This window comes from Vigna unguiculata, chromosome 8, assembly GCF_004118075.2.
Source record: "Vigna unguiculata cultivar IT97K-499-35 chromosome 8, ASM411807v1, whole genome shotgun sequence".
NCBI lineage: Eukaryota > Viridiplantae > Streptophyta > Magnoliopsida > Fabales > Fabaceae > Vigna > Vigna unguiculata.
This window is the reverse complement of record NC_040286.1, coordinates 36,688,200-36,702,247: the sequence shown is the minus strand read 5'-3', so window position 1 is coordinate 36,702,247 and position 14,048 is coordinate 36,688,200. Positions and strand designations below refer to the sequence as shown.

Below are 14,048 nucleotides of genomic sequence, written 5' to 3'. Positions count from 1 at the left end.
CAATTGTTTTGTAGAATGATGAGTTTTCTTCCAATCTTGTTGATTAGTTGTTTCTTTTGTGTTGGTAAAGCAACAGACTGTGGTGGAAATCATGTTACACAAACCATCGTTGTTGGTAAAGTAGGGCACGCAGCATTTAGAACAATTCAAGGAGCCATTGATTCTGTCAAAACTAAAAACGATCAATGGGTGAAGATTCATATAAAAGCAGGCTTATACATGTAAGTTCAAATCATATTCTTATAATAAATTATAACAACACACATTTAAGCAACAAACAATACTTTTGTTATGAAAACATAATAAAATGTTTCATGCATGCGTTGTTGGTCAAGCATATAATTTTGACATAATAAAAAGTAAATTCTTAAATTTAATTGTTCTCTGAATGGTAATTAGTGTATTATGAAGATACATAAAAGGAATGGTACAAAAAAAATCAACAGAAAATCCAAATTCTCTTTAGAAAAGAGCACTATAATATTAATTTCTTTTTCTTGATTATAACCGTGCAGAGAAACTGTTGTTATTCCCTTAGACAAGCCTTGCATCATTTTAGAAGGAGAAGGTAGCGCAAGAACAATCATCAGTCACTGGGATCACCAATCGATAAACAATAATGCAACACTCTTTTCTTCACCACCCAATGTGATTGCAAGTGGCATTGCTTTCAAGGTAAATGATAGAACAACCATTTTCATGATTCTTCAATATTCTTTATCACTAATCTATTGTTTTGCATTCACAGAACTCATATAACGTGGCCACTGATAAACCTTACGATTTGGGAAGCAGAATCGAACCAGCAAATGCGGTAAATCTGTATGGAGATAAATATTTGTTCCAGGGTTGTAGTTTTATAGGTTATCAAGACACTCTTTATGATCATTGGGGACGTCATGTGTTTAAAGATTGTTACATTCAGGGTGAAGTGGACTTTATATTTGGTAACGGACAATCTTATTATCAGGTAAGTTAGGTAATCTAGTTTCTTTTAAATCTATTAGGAAAAATACTAAAACATTTTTCTTTATGTGTTTTTTCATTTATTTATTTTTATCAGTAATAACTAATATATAAATAAAATAATATTATAGATGTCTCAACCTATGTACAATAGCAATAAAAACATATGAGATGAGAAATTGAAACTTGAGTGTCTCTTTTGATACTCAAACGGCCCATAAGACAAATCACAAATAAAATGCATCTTATGATATACAAATCCAAAATATTACAACAAATCTATTTATACAATTGTATCATAGGATCATCTTCTACTAAGATATGTTTAACATCTTATATCTAACATACAATAGATTTGAAAAAAAAAAAAAAAACTGAGGTCCAACTAACTCTTGTAAATCATCTTTTCTATTAGAGTCAACAAGAAATGATCTATTTTTCGGAGTAGCTTGTTTATGATAATTCCAAGATATAATTATCTCCTTTGCAATAAGTTTGTTTATAAATTTAACGATAAAACAACACATAGAACAATGATGGCAACAAGCAATTAGAATAAAAGATAATAACATTAAAGCAAATGAGACTCTTGCTTTTATCCACTTTTGAACTAATATAGGATAATTTGAATACATATTTTTGGACATAGGTACCAATAACTTTGTGTTTGGATGAGGGGTTAACATTGCCAAGAAATTGAAATGCCTAGTAATTGAATTACTTGTAATTGAATTTACTCAATTTCTTAAATAAATTTGGATGATTGTCACTCGGTCTGGATTGACTAGGTCGACCTACGACTCGGACTAGCGTGGCTCGACTTTTGTCTCGGCCCAGCCTGACTCGACCTTTAGTCCAAACCGACTTGTCTCAATCTTTTGTCTGACTCAACTCAACTTTTTGGAAATGCGTACTTTTTATGTCCTAACCAATGAACAATTCCACAACTTGGAAAATTTTAATTCCTTCTTTTTTGAGTGAATTTCAAATTAAATTATTTTAGTTATTTGAAATATCTTCTTAAAATTCTTTAATTTCAATTTCCTTTAAATTTTCTTATTCAAACATGTCATTTTCCTTGAACCATGTCCAAGCTTTTAATTTGTCTTTGATATTTTATTTTTCAATCATGTCCAAGCTTTTACTATACTATCCCAAAAATTTCCCCACAATCCCTTTGTTCGTTTCTAAATACAATGGAATTCCTGTGGTCCCATATAAATCTAATCATAACCACCCACGTCACCTTCTGAAACTTATTTTCTTTTATATTCAAGTCAGGCATATAAAATTGATCAAAACGGTGTAAAATTTGGTTATGTTGTGTTGTTAATACTCCAAATTATTTAAAGAAAAAATTCCAAGTAAAGTTAAATACCATACACTCAAAAGAAAAGATTTTGAACTGATTTTTCATATGCACCACACAAGACACATAAATTACAAGATATGCAACTCCTCCTAACTAAATTATCCTTTTTGGCTAAGCAATTCAAACTCACTCATCAAATATGCACTGAGAATTATTTTTAATTCCCAAATTGTTACGAAAAAAATGAAGTTGTTCTCATTGCAATTTTTTTATATGATATTATAAGCTGACTTAACATTAAATTTGTTTATAGAATTGTTCGATCAATGCTGTGGGGAGAGCTCGAAAATCAGGAGGATTTGTGACGGCTCAGGGAAGAAATTCCCCAGATGATCCAAGTGGTTTTGTATTCGAAGGAGGTTCCATTAATGGGAATGGTAAAGTGAATTTAGGAAGAGCATGGAGACCCTATGCAAGAGTCATATTTCGTAATACATATTTTTCTGACATTATAACTCCTCAAGGATGGGTTGCTTGGGGAGCTGCTAGTAATCCGTAAGTTCATGTTTGTGTTAAAAAAAAGTATTTTTGCTTTATGTTCATATATTTTATATTTTAGAAAACGCCTTCAGAATTATATTATTTCATGTTTGTATTAAAAAAGAGTACTTTTGGTTTATATTTTTTGTATCCTTGATTAATTTTTTATTAAATTATTGTAGGAACACGACCACTTTCGCTGAAGTTGATTGTAAGGGACCAGGAGCTAACACTTGGAAGCGTGTTCCGTGGATGAAGAAACTAAGTTCTTCAGAGTTGAATCAATTTTCTTTTGCATCTTTTATCAATAGAGATGGATGGGTTGACAACTTACCAACAATATCTTAATTTATTTTAAGGTGCTTCTATGACTGTACTTGGTGGAGTGATCGTTAATCTTTGTATACTCAACGAAGAAACGTAGTACTTTGCAATATGAACCATCTTGTATACTTTTGATAAGGCAAAATTAATAATTTGATCTATGTTCAATTCAATTTTGTCCAAACTAAACTCGATTTCGAATTTTAATCTAGATATATTCAACTGAATTTTGTCCGAGACTAATTCGACAAAATTTCAATCGAAATCTCTCGATTAAATTTCGATCCGGACTAATTCGGTCTATTTCTACCATGGCAGCAAGAGAATGGATCAAATATATATTTAGAAAAAATATATATACATAGGAAACCACACACACTAATTGATTAATTCATTAATTAATGCCTAAAGTTATTAATTCATTAAATTATTTAATATATTTATTTATTGAATTTTTAATTTATTAATTCGACAACGTTTACCTAGTTAATTCTTTTTTATTTATGAATTTACTAACTTCTTAAGCTTATTAGCTAATTATTGTTTTATGATGTTAATTTATTATTTTCTTATCTTTTTAAGTGATATAATTTCTTTGATTCTTAATAATAATAATAATAATTATTATTTTTTATTTTGTTATTATTTTTTATTATTTAAACATTATCACTATCACACACTACAAAAAAATTTAACAATTTTTTGAGAAAAAAATAATTAAATTAATTACTATAATGACTAATTCATATACAAATTTATAAATTTAAAATTATTTATATAAAAATAGTCTATGTTGTGAATAAAAAGTTATAACTGGCGTGTGAATTAGACTTTAAATTGGTTTTTAACCTTAAGTACAAATATTTTGGCTACCAAATGAATTATTATCTAAATTAGTCTTTAATTAATTAGTGACCAATTTATATACTAATTCATTTAGTAATTGAAACCTCTTGGTAGATAATGTTAGTAACAAATTTAGAGTCTAATTCACAAATTAGTTGTAATTTTTTATTCATAATATAGACTATTTTAGATATCAGTAATGTTAAGTATTTAAATTAATTTTTAGTCTCTAAAGTTGATTACTATTTAAGAATTTATTGATAATTGTTAGCATACCAACCTACTATTATATTATATTTATTCTACCAAATATCAAATATAATTAATGTTTGTTTTTTCTATAAAACAATCCATAGCGAAAGAATTTTTTTGTTTTTCTTTGAATCACTTTTATTTAATAAATTTAATATTACATTAAAAGATAATTCTATAAATGAAAACCATGAAGGAATTGTACAACAACAATAATAATAGTTATTTCGGTATGGGTCGGTCAAATATGCACAACTTCAAGATAGTTTGTTTTACGCCTTTCCTTTCTATTGTTTATTTGATCTTCAAGATCTTCTGTTTGAAAACCGTTCTAATGGTAATTGCGGTAGATACTTCGACGTTGAGTCAATAAGTGACTCATAGAAAGGTATTAAATGTTATAATCATAGGTCAACCACCATACTTTATACTTCTATATATAATAGTTGTTATAATCAGTTGGTCTTGCCAATCGTCAAGGTTATAAGTTCACCAGTTGGTCAATTGATGGTCAATGTTGGGAATAGTCTAAGTGTGAGTCAAAAGTCTCATATTTGATAGAAAAGATAAAATTAAACACTATATAAGAATAAAGACCTATAACAATATTGCCTTAAGGTTTTGGTGTAAAAGTGATGTCTAAGGTCTTATATGTGTAAGACTAATGTTATATAATCATATAGAACCATAATCTCTCAATGATCATGTCTATAACTGTATCATATATGAAAATTTATATAACCTATCAGTCAGTCACCAATTGGTCGGTTGATCACCGGTCAGTCGGTCGATTCGTCCACTAACAAAAAAATTTGATTTCTTTTTATATTTATAAAATTATTTTATTCCGTGTGTTGTTTGAATCTAAAAGAACATAACTAATGCAATATCTTTAAACCGTTAATATTCAATACATGTAGTTTTACACGAAACCATTCATTTAGTGATTCATTGAAACATAATGATGGTCAGATGAATGATGCTATAACACTCATGCTATCCTTTTAAACTATACATCCTCAATTAAAACGTGAGCTAATAAAAGTGGTCAACAAATTGAAAATGAAAGTATTTAAACCTTTTCTTGAAATATAATTAAAGGCATTTTAGATTTATCCAAGTAGAACTTTATTGAATCAAACAAATAAAAGTAAATAGTTCATTGTATTCATTTATTAACTTTTGTCCCGTTGTCCATTAATTATCCACCGTCTTCTTTCAAAGAAATGCACTATGATATTCAATATTTTATCGCGAAAGTTATATCTCGTGAATGGAAGGTAATTTAGAAGACTTCAAATATTGTAAGTATACTCGATAATTAATTAATGAAAAATGATATTTTAACTACTAAATTTTGATAAATTTGTCTTATAATATGAGGTGACATTTTTTTAAGTGGTTTTGGAATATTAAGAATGAGAAAATGGAAGAATAAAAAATCACTTAAAAAATGACACCTAAGGTTGTAAGAGAAAATTGTCAAAATTTAATAGTCAAAATATCATTGTCCTTAATTAATTAACCTTTTTTCTTTATTTTCTTGAAGTTATAAAACGAAGAAGTGATATGTTAATGCTTACAACATTATTCAATCTTGTTCTAGAATTGTTTTGAAGAATGATGAGTTTTCTTCCAATCTTGTTCATTAATTGTTTCTTTTGTCTTGGTAAAGCAACAGACTGTGGTGGAAATCATGTTACAGAAACCATCATTGTTGGTAAATATGGGCAAGCTGCATTCCGTACAATTCAAGCTGCCATTGATTCTGTAAAAACTAACAATGATCAATGGGTGAAGATTCATATAAAAGCAGGCTTATACATGTAAGTTCAAATCATATTCTTATATAACAGCACACATTTAATCAGCAAACAATACTTTTGTTATGAACTGCATAATTTTGTTATCCAACATATTTTTTTTACTTTGATTCTAATATTAGAACTACATCTGTTGTTTCTCTGCATGACTTTCAAAATACCAACACAGTATAATTTTAATGTTCAAACAGAGGATAACATCAAAAAATCTAACAAAGAAAATTCTCAAAGTTAATAGTTCTATCTACCCTGAAATTATCTAGAAAAAAACACCATAGCATAGCATTCATTTCTTTTTCTTGATTATAACTGTGCAGAGAAAGTGTTGTTATTCCCAAGCACAAGCCTTGCATAATTTTAAAAGGAGAAGGTAGCCGAAGAACAATCATTAGTCATTGGGACCACCATTCGATAAACAATAATGCTACATTCCTTTCTTTCGCACCCAATGTGATTGCAAGTGGCATTACTTTCAAGGTAAATCATAGATAGAACAACCATTTTCGTGATTCTTCAATATTCTTTATCACTAATATATTGTTTTGCATTCGCAGAACTCATATAATGTTGCCATTTATAAATCTAACGATTTGAGAAGAAAAATCGAACCAGCAAATGCGGCAAAAGTATATGGAGATAAATGTTTCTTCCATAAGTGTAGTTTTATAGGTTATCAAGACACTCTATTTGATCATTCGGGACGCCATTACTTCAAAGATTGTTACATTCAGGGCGATACGGATTTTGTATATGGTTACGGACGATCTTATTATAGGGTAAGTTACATAAACTTGTTTCTTTTAAATCTAGGTTTAATTAGTCAGATGGTATCCACTTTTAATTTAGATGTGTCAGCTTGGTACCTGTTCCTATCGTTTCTAAAAAGGTGTCAATCGAATCCTAACTTTTAAAAAAATGTATCAATAGATCCTTTTCAGACCAAAATTATTAACACAGTTAAATTTATTCATGACTTTTATCACTAGATTCTAATATAAATAGCAAAATTTAAATATTAATACTGTTAACAACAATTTTTTTTTGAAAAAAATCTAATTGAAACATCTTTTCAAAAGTTTGGACTCAATTGACATCCTTTTAAAAACGGGTATCAAATTGACACATATGAACGAAAATAGGTATCATCCGACTAATTAAACCTTAAATATATTCTCATAATAAAATACTGAAACTTTTTTCTCTCTCTTTTTTTTAGAATTGTTCGATCAAGGTTATGGGGAGAAATCCAAATTTACCAGGTTTTGTGACAGCTCAGGGAAGAAAGTCACGAGATGATCGTAGTGGTTTTGTATTCGAAGGAGGTTCCATTAAAGGGAATAGTAAAGTGAATTTGGGAAGAGCATGGAGACCCTATTCAAGAGTCATATTTCGTAATACATATTTTTCTGACATTGTAACCCCTCAGGGATGGGTTGCTTGGACAGCCGCGAACAATCCGTAAGTTCGTGTTTGGGTTAAAAAAAAAGTATTTTTGGTTTATATTGATATATATTTTATATTTTAGAAAACGCCTAGAGAATTATATTATTTCGTGTTTGTTTTAGAAAAAGAGTACTTTTGGTTTATATTTTAGGTGATTTTTTTTATATGTTTGATTAATTTTTTATTAAACTATTGCAGGAACACGACCACGTACGCTGAAGTTGATTGTAAGGGACCAGGAGCTAATACTTCGAAGCGTGTTCCGTGGATGAAGAAACTAAGTTCTTCAGACTTGAATGAGTTTTCGTTTGCATCTTTTATCAATAGTGATGGATGGGTTGACAACTTATCAACAATATCTTAATAAATTATTTTATTTTTCCTAAATTGGGTTAAGGTGCTTGTATGACTATTGTTAATCTTTGTGTACTCAACGAAGAAATGTAGTAGTTTCTAATATGAACCATCTTGTATACCTTTAATAAGACAAAATTCATAAATTTATCCTATGTTTAACTAATATATATATATATATATATATATATATATATATATATATATATATATATATATATATAATTGAATATTTCTTTTAAAATAATTCAATATTAATTTTTTATTAAATTAATATTATCATCATTTGAAAGATTTACATGTTAAACACATGTTAAAATATGTGTTGTTTTCTATCTTGGAATCTTTCTAATTTAACATGCATTTCAAATTTTGATAAGTGACAGTTTCTAAACGGTTTGATACATATTATTTCTCAAATTTTGACATATGAAAGATTCCAAATAACATTAATATCAAAAGAGACTACATTGAGTGTTATAAAAAAATAGAAGACCACATAGAGTCTTTTTAAAAAATAATGCACCACATTGTGTTGTTTAAAAAAATATATTAAATTATTCTAAAACCATAGAAACTTAATTTGAGTGAAAATAATAAAAAAAATTAAATGTTTAAAAGATTACTAATTAAGTTCTCTAAATAACTAAAGGTAAATAGTCTATTATTATGCTATTCATTTATTACTTACTGCAATAATGTCTTTTAGATTAAAATATATAATGTATTTATTGTTATTGTTTGGTTATGTATTAATTAATTTGTAACTGAATTGTTATTTCTAGAAGCTAGTTTGTTTATATTTTTTATTTTATTACTTTAGGATAGTGGTAAATTTGTTCGCATAATACTAAACATATGTAGTAATTAGATATTTTAGTGTATAAGTATGCACATATTTATTTAATGAATAAATAAATCATATTTTGACGTGGTAATTAGCTATTTTAGTGTATCAGAGTCATTATAGAAAATGAGAAGATAATACGATAAACCTAAAGAATTGTAGATTAAAAGAGTTTCGTCACAGTAATGTTCTTTGTTTATAATAACTTTATAATGAAATCGTTGTGTTGTTTAAGTCTTGTTTAGTTTTTACATGGTAAGAACCTATCAGGACAGTAAAAATAATTATATTGACATGACTTTTTTTTTTCTGGTATTGAAATCTATATTGGTGTGTGGTGTTGTGCTTATGATTCTATGCAGATCCATATACTAGCATTAAGAGTGATAGATCAAGTTCATGTTCTATAGTCTTCTTTATTATTATACTTTTTTCTTGTAATTTGGTGGACAACAATTACGGAAAAGAAAAATGTATGGATTAGATTTGTTCTTATTGTTTTTTTCTTTTTTCCTTCCTACTTTGTTTAATTTTTGTATATGGGTTGCTCCTATTAATATATTTGTTATTGTTGAAAAAAAAAAAAACTGTATGATTTAACTCAATTGACAATCATAAAACTGCCATGACATAAGTGGAAGACCAAAGAGAAATGGATGATTGATAGATGGTGTGGTCTTAATTCAAGAACATGTATAAGTGGGGTGCATCTCGTACGTAAATTATAAATGAGTGGTCCGGTTCGATACGGTGGGTGAAATAGAATATTCAAAAAATTTTGTTTGGATAAGTTTTTTAAAGAATGACTCTGATATCATATTAGAAGTGAAGTTTAAACCTAACTTAACCTCACAAAACTGATTTGTAAAAGAGGTTTGCACTCCATTTATATTATGAAATTGTTTTATTTATGATCGATGTGGAATTCCAATACAAATATAAAACTAATTTGATTTAAAAGAAATAACTAAGTTTAAAAAGATAAAACAGTAAAATAATCAATTTAATTTAAAAAATAACTACCTTTAAAGACTATAAATTATAAAATTTTAAAATAATAAAATACATGTGAGGGACAGGTGAATAAGATGACGGTATAAGATAATATCTATGTTAACTATTAACAGAAAAGTTAAAGACAATGACTAAATTAAAAAAAAAAAATATATATATATATATATATATATATATATTTATTTATTTATTGAGTAGATCATGAAAATTCACATAAAACCTTTTAAATCTATCATGCACTTAAAACTTGTTAGGTTTATATATTATCGAGAGATTGTGGTGGTTACGTATATATGATATTGATTTTATATATATAAGGTATTTGACACCACTTCAACTCTAAAACTTTAAGATAATGATATTATAGACTTTTATTCTTATATAGTGTTTAATTTTGTCATTTTCTATCTAACATGAGACTTTTAACTCATACTTAGACTATTTTTAAAAAACTTAGTTAATTCTTCATTTAATTACCTTTGTCCTGTTTTTCATTGATCACTATCTTCTTTCTAGAAATGCATTATGGTAATTAATATTTTACTGGGAAAGTAATTAATTATGAATGGAAATTAATTTAGAATACTTGAATTTTTTTTAAAGTAATAATTAATTACGTAAACCTGTTCTGTTTTCTTGGAGTTATAAAAGGAAGAAGTGATATGTTCATGTTTACACTAACATTATTTTCTAGAATTGTTTTCTACCATGGCATTGTTTTCTAGAATAATGAATTTTCTTCCCATTTTGTTGATTAGTTGTTTCTCTTGTCTTGGTAAAGCCACAGACTGTGGTGGAAATAATGTTAGAGAAACTATCATTGTTGGTAAAGAAGGGAACGTAGCATTTAGTACAGTTCAAGAGGCCATTGATTCTGTAAAAATTAACAATGATCAATGGGTGAAGATTCACATAAAAGCAGGCTTGTACATGTAAGTTCAAATCATATTCTTATAACATCGATCAAAAGTTTAATCAACGAACATAATCTTTTTATAGCTACATTTAATTTGTTGATTTGTTTTATTGATTGTAACTGTGCAGAGAAAGTGTTGCTATTCCCGTAAACAAGCCTTGCATTCTTTTAGAAGGAGAGGGTAGCTCAATAACAATTATTACTCATTGGGATCACATGTCCTTAAACAACAATGCTACATTCACTTCTTCACCACCCAATGTCATTGCAAGTGGCCTTACTTTCAAGGTAAACATATAAATAATTCTCGTTGAGAATTTCTGAGTCTAAGTCTCACATTGAATCAAATTAAGAAAGTTGAGTACTATATAAAGATGAAGACCCATAAAATCATCGTCTTAAGGTTTTAGGTTAAAAATATTATTAATCTATTATGTGTGGATTAAACTCATGTCTTGTTGGTGTTGTATCTTTCCAGTGATCTTCTATCGAGAGATCCGATAATCGTTTATCACTAATCTATTGTTTTGCGTTTACAGAACTCGTATAATGTGGGCACTGACAATTTGGGAAGCAAAATCGAACCAGCAAATGCCGCAAGACTGTACGGAGATAAATATTTCTTCCATAATTGTAGTTTTATAGGTTATCAAGACACTCTATTTGATCGTTCGGGACGCCATGTGTTTAAAGATTGTTACATTCAGGGTGAGGTAGACTTTATATATGGTGACGGACAATCCTACTATCAGGTAAGTTACATTAACTATTTTTTTTTTTAAATCTATTTTCAAAGTAAAATACTGAAACATTTTTCATGTATCTTTTTGTTTGTAGAACTGTTTGATCAATGCTATGGGGAAATTTCGAAAATTACCAGGTTTTGTGACAGCTCAGAGTAGAAATTCACCGGATGATCCTACTGGTTTTGTATTTGAAGGAGGTTTAGTTACAGGGAATGGTAAAGTGCATTTAGGAAGAGCATGGCGACCCTATTCAAGAGTCATATTTCATAAAACATTTTTTTCTGACATTGTAACCCCTCAAGGATGGAATGCTTGGACTGCTGTTGGCAATGAGTAAGTTTAAATAAACACATATTTAAAAAACAAATTGGGAATTATATTATAATTCATGTTTGTATTAGAAAAGAGTGATAGAAGTGGGTTTAAAGTGCAACTCAATCCCATAAAACCGGTTTGTAACTCATAAATGAAATTAATGGATGATCTGTTAGCGACCTGATATCGAGTGAAATAAAATGTCCAAAAAAATTCATTAGGATAGACTCTAACCAGACTCTGATACCATGTTAGAAGTGAGTTTAGAGCCTAACCCAATTCTATAAAACTGATTTCATTTATATATTATGAAATTGTCTTATCTTTGGTCAACGTGGGACTTCCAATAAAAAGTTCTTTTTTTGTTTACATTGATATTTTATATTTTAAAGTATGTTTTTCTTTTTTATGTTTGATTAATTTTTTTAATTAAACTATTGTAGGAGCAGGACCACTTTTGTTGAAGTTGATTGTAAGGGACCAGGTGCTGAAACTTCGGACCGTGTTGCGTGGATGAAGAAACCGGGTTCTTTAGACTTGAATGAGTTTTCTTTTAAGTCTTTTATCAATAGTGATGGATGGGTTGACAACTTACCAAAATATCTTAGTAATTTACTTTAGTTTTCCTAAATAGGGTTAAGGTTGTTGTATTACTATACTTGGTTGAGTGATTGCTAATCTTTGTATACTCAGCGAAGAAATGTAGTGGTTTGTAATGTGAACCATCTTGTATTAATAAGGAATAGTTAAAAAGTTAATCCCAATATTTAAGTCTTTAATTTCTTTTGATACGTATATTTTTTTTATTTAATTAAGTATCTATTATTATTTTTTTAAATATTCAATATATATTTTTGATAAATTGATATTATCGTTATTTGAAAAGAATTACATGTTAAAATTTGTGTCATTATTTATCTTGAACCATCTAGTTTGACATGTGATAATTTTTAGATTTTCACTCATAACCCTTTTAAAACAATTTAACATGTGCTATTTTTCAGATTTTGATAAATGACACATTCTAAATAGTGTCAATTGAAGAGAAAGAACTACATTGAGAGTCTTTTATAAAAAAAATACGAAATCACATTGAATCTTTCAAAAAAAAATAGCAAACTTTATTAAGTTTTTCTTTTTCAAGAAATAGAAATTCAATTAGGTACAAAAAAATTACAAAAACTAAAACAAATCAAATATTTAAATATAAAGACCAAATTATTAATTAAATTTTTTTAATAATTAAAGTAAGTTGACTATTTTATGCTATCCTTGTATTATTTTACTAAAATAACGTCTTTTAGATGTAACATATATAATGTATTTATTGTTTTTTGTTTGTTTATGTATCGTAATTAGATTATGACTGAATTGTTATTTCTAGATGGTAGTTTGTTTATATTTCTACTTTATTACTTTAGGAGAGGGTAAGATTTGTGTGGGAAAAAATGCACATTATCAATAAAAAACGTTACCGTTTTTATTCTTAAAAGTCACTCTAACAACAGAAAAATAAGATTAATATAGAAAACACAAAATTAAAATATAATGTAAAAACTTTAAATATGAAAAAAACCACAATCATAAAGAATAATCATTATGTATAAATATATATATATATAACACACAAAAAACATTTTTAACCATTTGATCTCAGATATACATACTTTCTAAAGTAACAATTTAACTAAAATGATATTAAGATATATATGTAAGAATTAGTTGTTCTAGTATATAATGTTAATATTGATTTAATGAATAAAAATAATACATTGTGGTATTAGAACTAGAAAATGACAAAATAATAAGAAAATACATTGTGGTATATTATATTTGGTACAATTTTTTTAAATTTATTAATAATTTTTTTTTTGTTTGTGAGAGTTGTAACGACAACTCCTTAGCATTATCCTGCTGCTGCCAAGAACACTTACACCTTCAGCACCAGCGGTTACCTCACAAAAACCATCATAAACGAATTTTCACTCCCTCTGGAACAAGATTCTAGAGTAAAAATTTATATAAATGAATCTAAAATACACTTCTGTATGGTGTATATAAAGTAGGTTTCACGCAAAAAATGAAAGTGATAGATTGTATATAAATTTATATTTTTTTAAATTTATTTTATTCGTGTGTTCTCGTTTTAAAAAACATAATTGCAATATCTTTTTACAGCAAATATTTCAATAATTGTAAGTTATTACTCGAAACCATTCATTCATTTAGTGATGATTCATTGGAACATAATGGTTGATTGTAACGAAAGAACGATGTATATTACTAATGTTATCCTTTAAGCTATATATGCTATATTAATATTTTAAAAATATATAAATAATGGAGAACT

General features: G+C 27.5%; 3 protein-coding genes across 3 annotated transcripts; all 3 read left to right on the top strand.

Annotated features, from left to right (window-relative positions):
• Window positions 1-3,277, top strand: LOC114193041 (putative pectinesterase 10). The gene is made up of 5 exons (XM_028082734.1): window positions 1-221; window positions 516-675; window positions 749-970; window positions 2,592-2,833; window positions 3,001-3,277. The coding sequence occupies exons 1-5, from the start codon at window positions 16-18 to the stop codon at window positions 3,164-3,166; spliced, it is 996 nt and encodes a 331-aa protein (XP_027938535.1). The 5' UTR covers window positions 1-15; the 3' UTR covers window positions 3,167-3,277.
• A 2,561-nt stretch (window positions 3,278-5,838) lies between these two features.
• LOC114195588 (probable pectinesterase 55) lies at window positions 5,839-7,990 on the top strand. The gene is made up of 5 exons (XM_028086108.1): window positions 5,839-6,066; window positions 6,381-6,540; window positions 6,618-6,839; window positions 7,280-7,521; window positions 7,705-7,990. The coding sequence occupies exons 1-5, from the start codon at window positions 5,861-5,863 to the stop codon at window positions 7,868-7,870; spliced, it is 996 nt and encodes a 331-aa protein (XP_027941909.1). The 5' UTR covers window positions 5,839-5,860; the 3' UTR covers window positions 7,871-7,990.
• A 2,460-nt stretch (window positions 7,991-10,450) lies between these two features.
• LOC114195178 (putative pectinesterase 10) lies at window positions 10,451-10,937 on the top strand. The gene is made up of 2 exons (XM_028085568.1): window positions 10,451-10,653; window positions 10,766-10,937. The coding sequence occupies exons 1-2, from the start codon at window positions 10,451-10,453 to the stop codon at window positions 10,935-10,937; spliced, it is 375 nt and encodes a 124-aa protein (XP_027941369.1).
• Window positions 10,938-14,048: the final 3,111 nt, after the last annotated feature.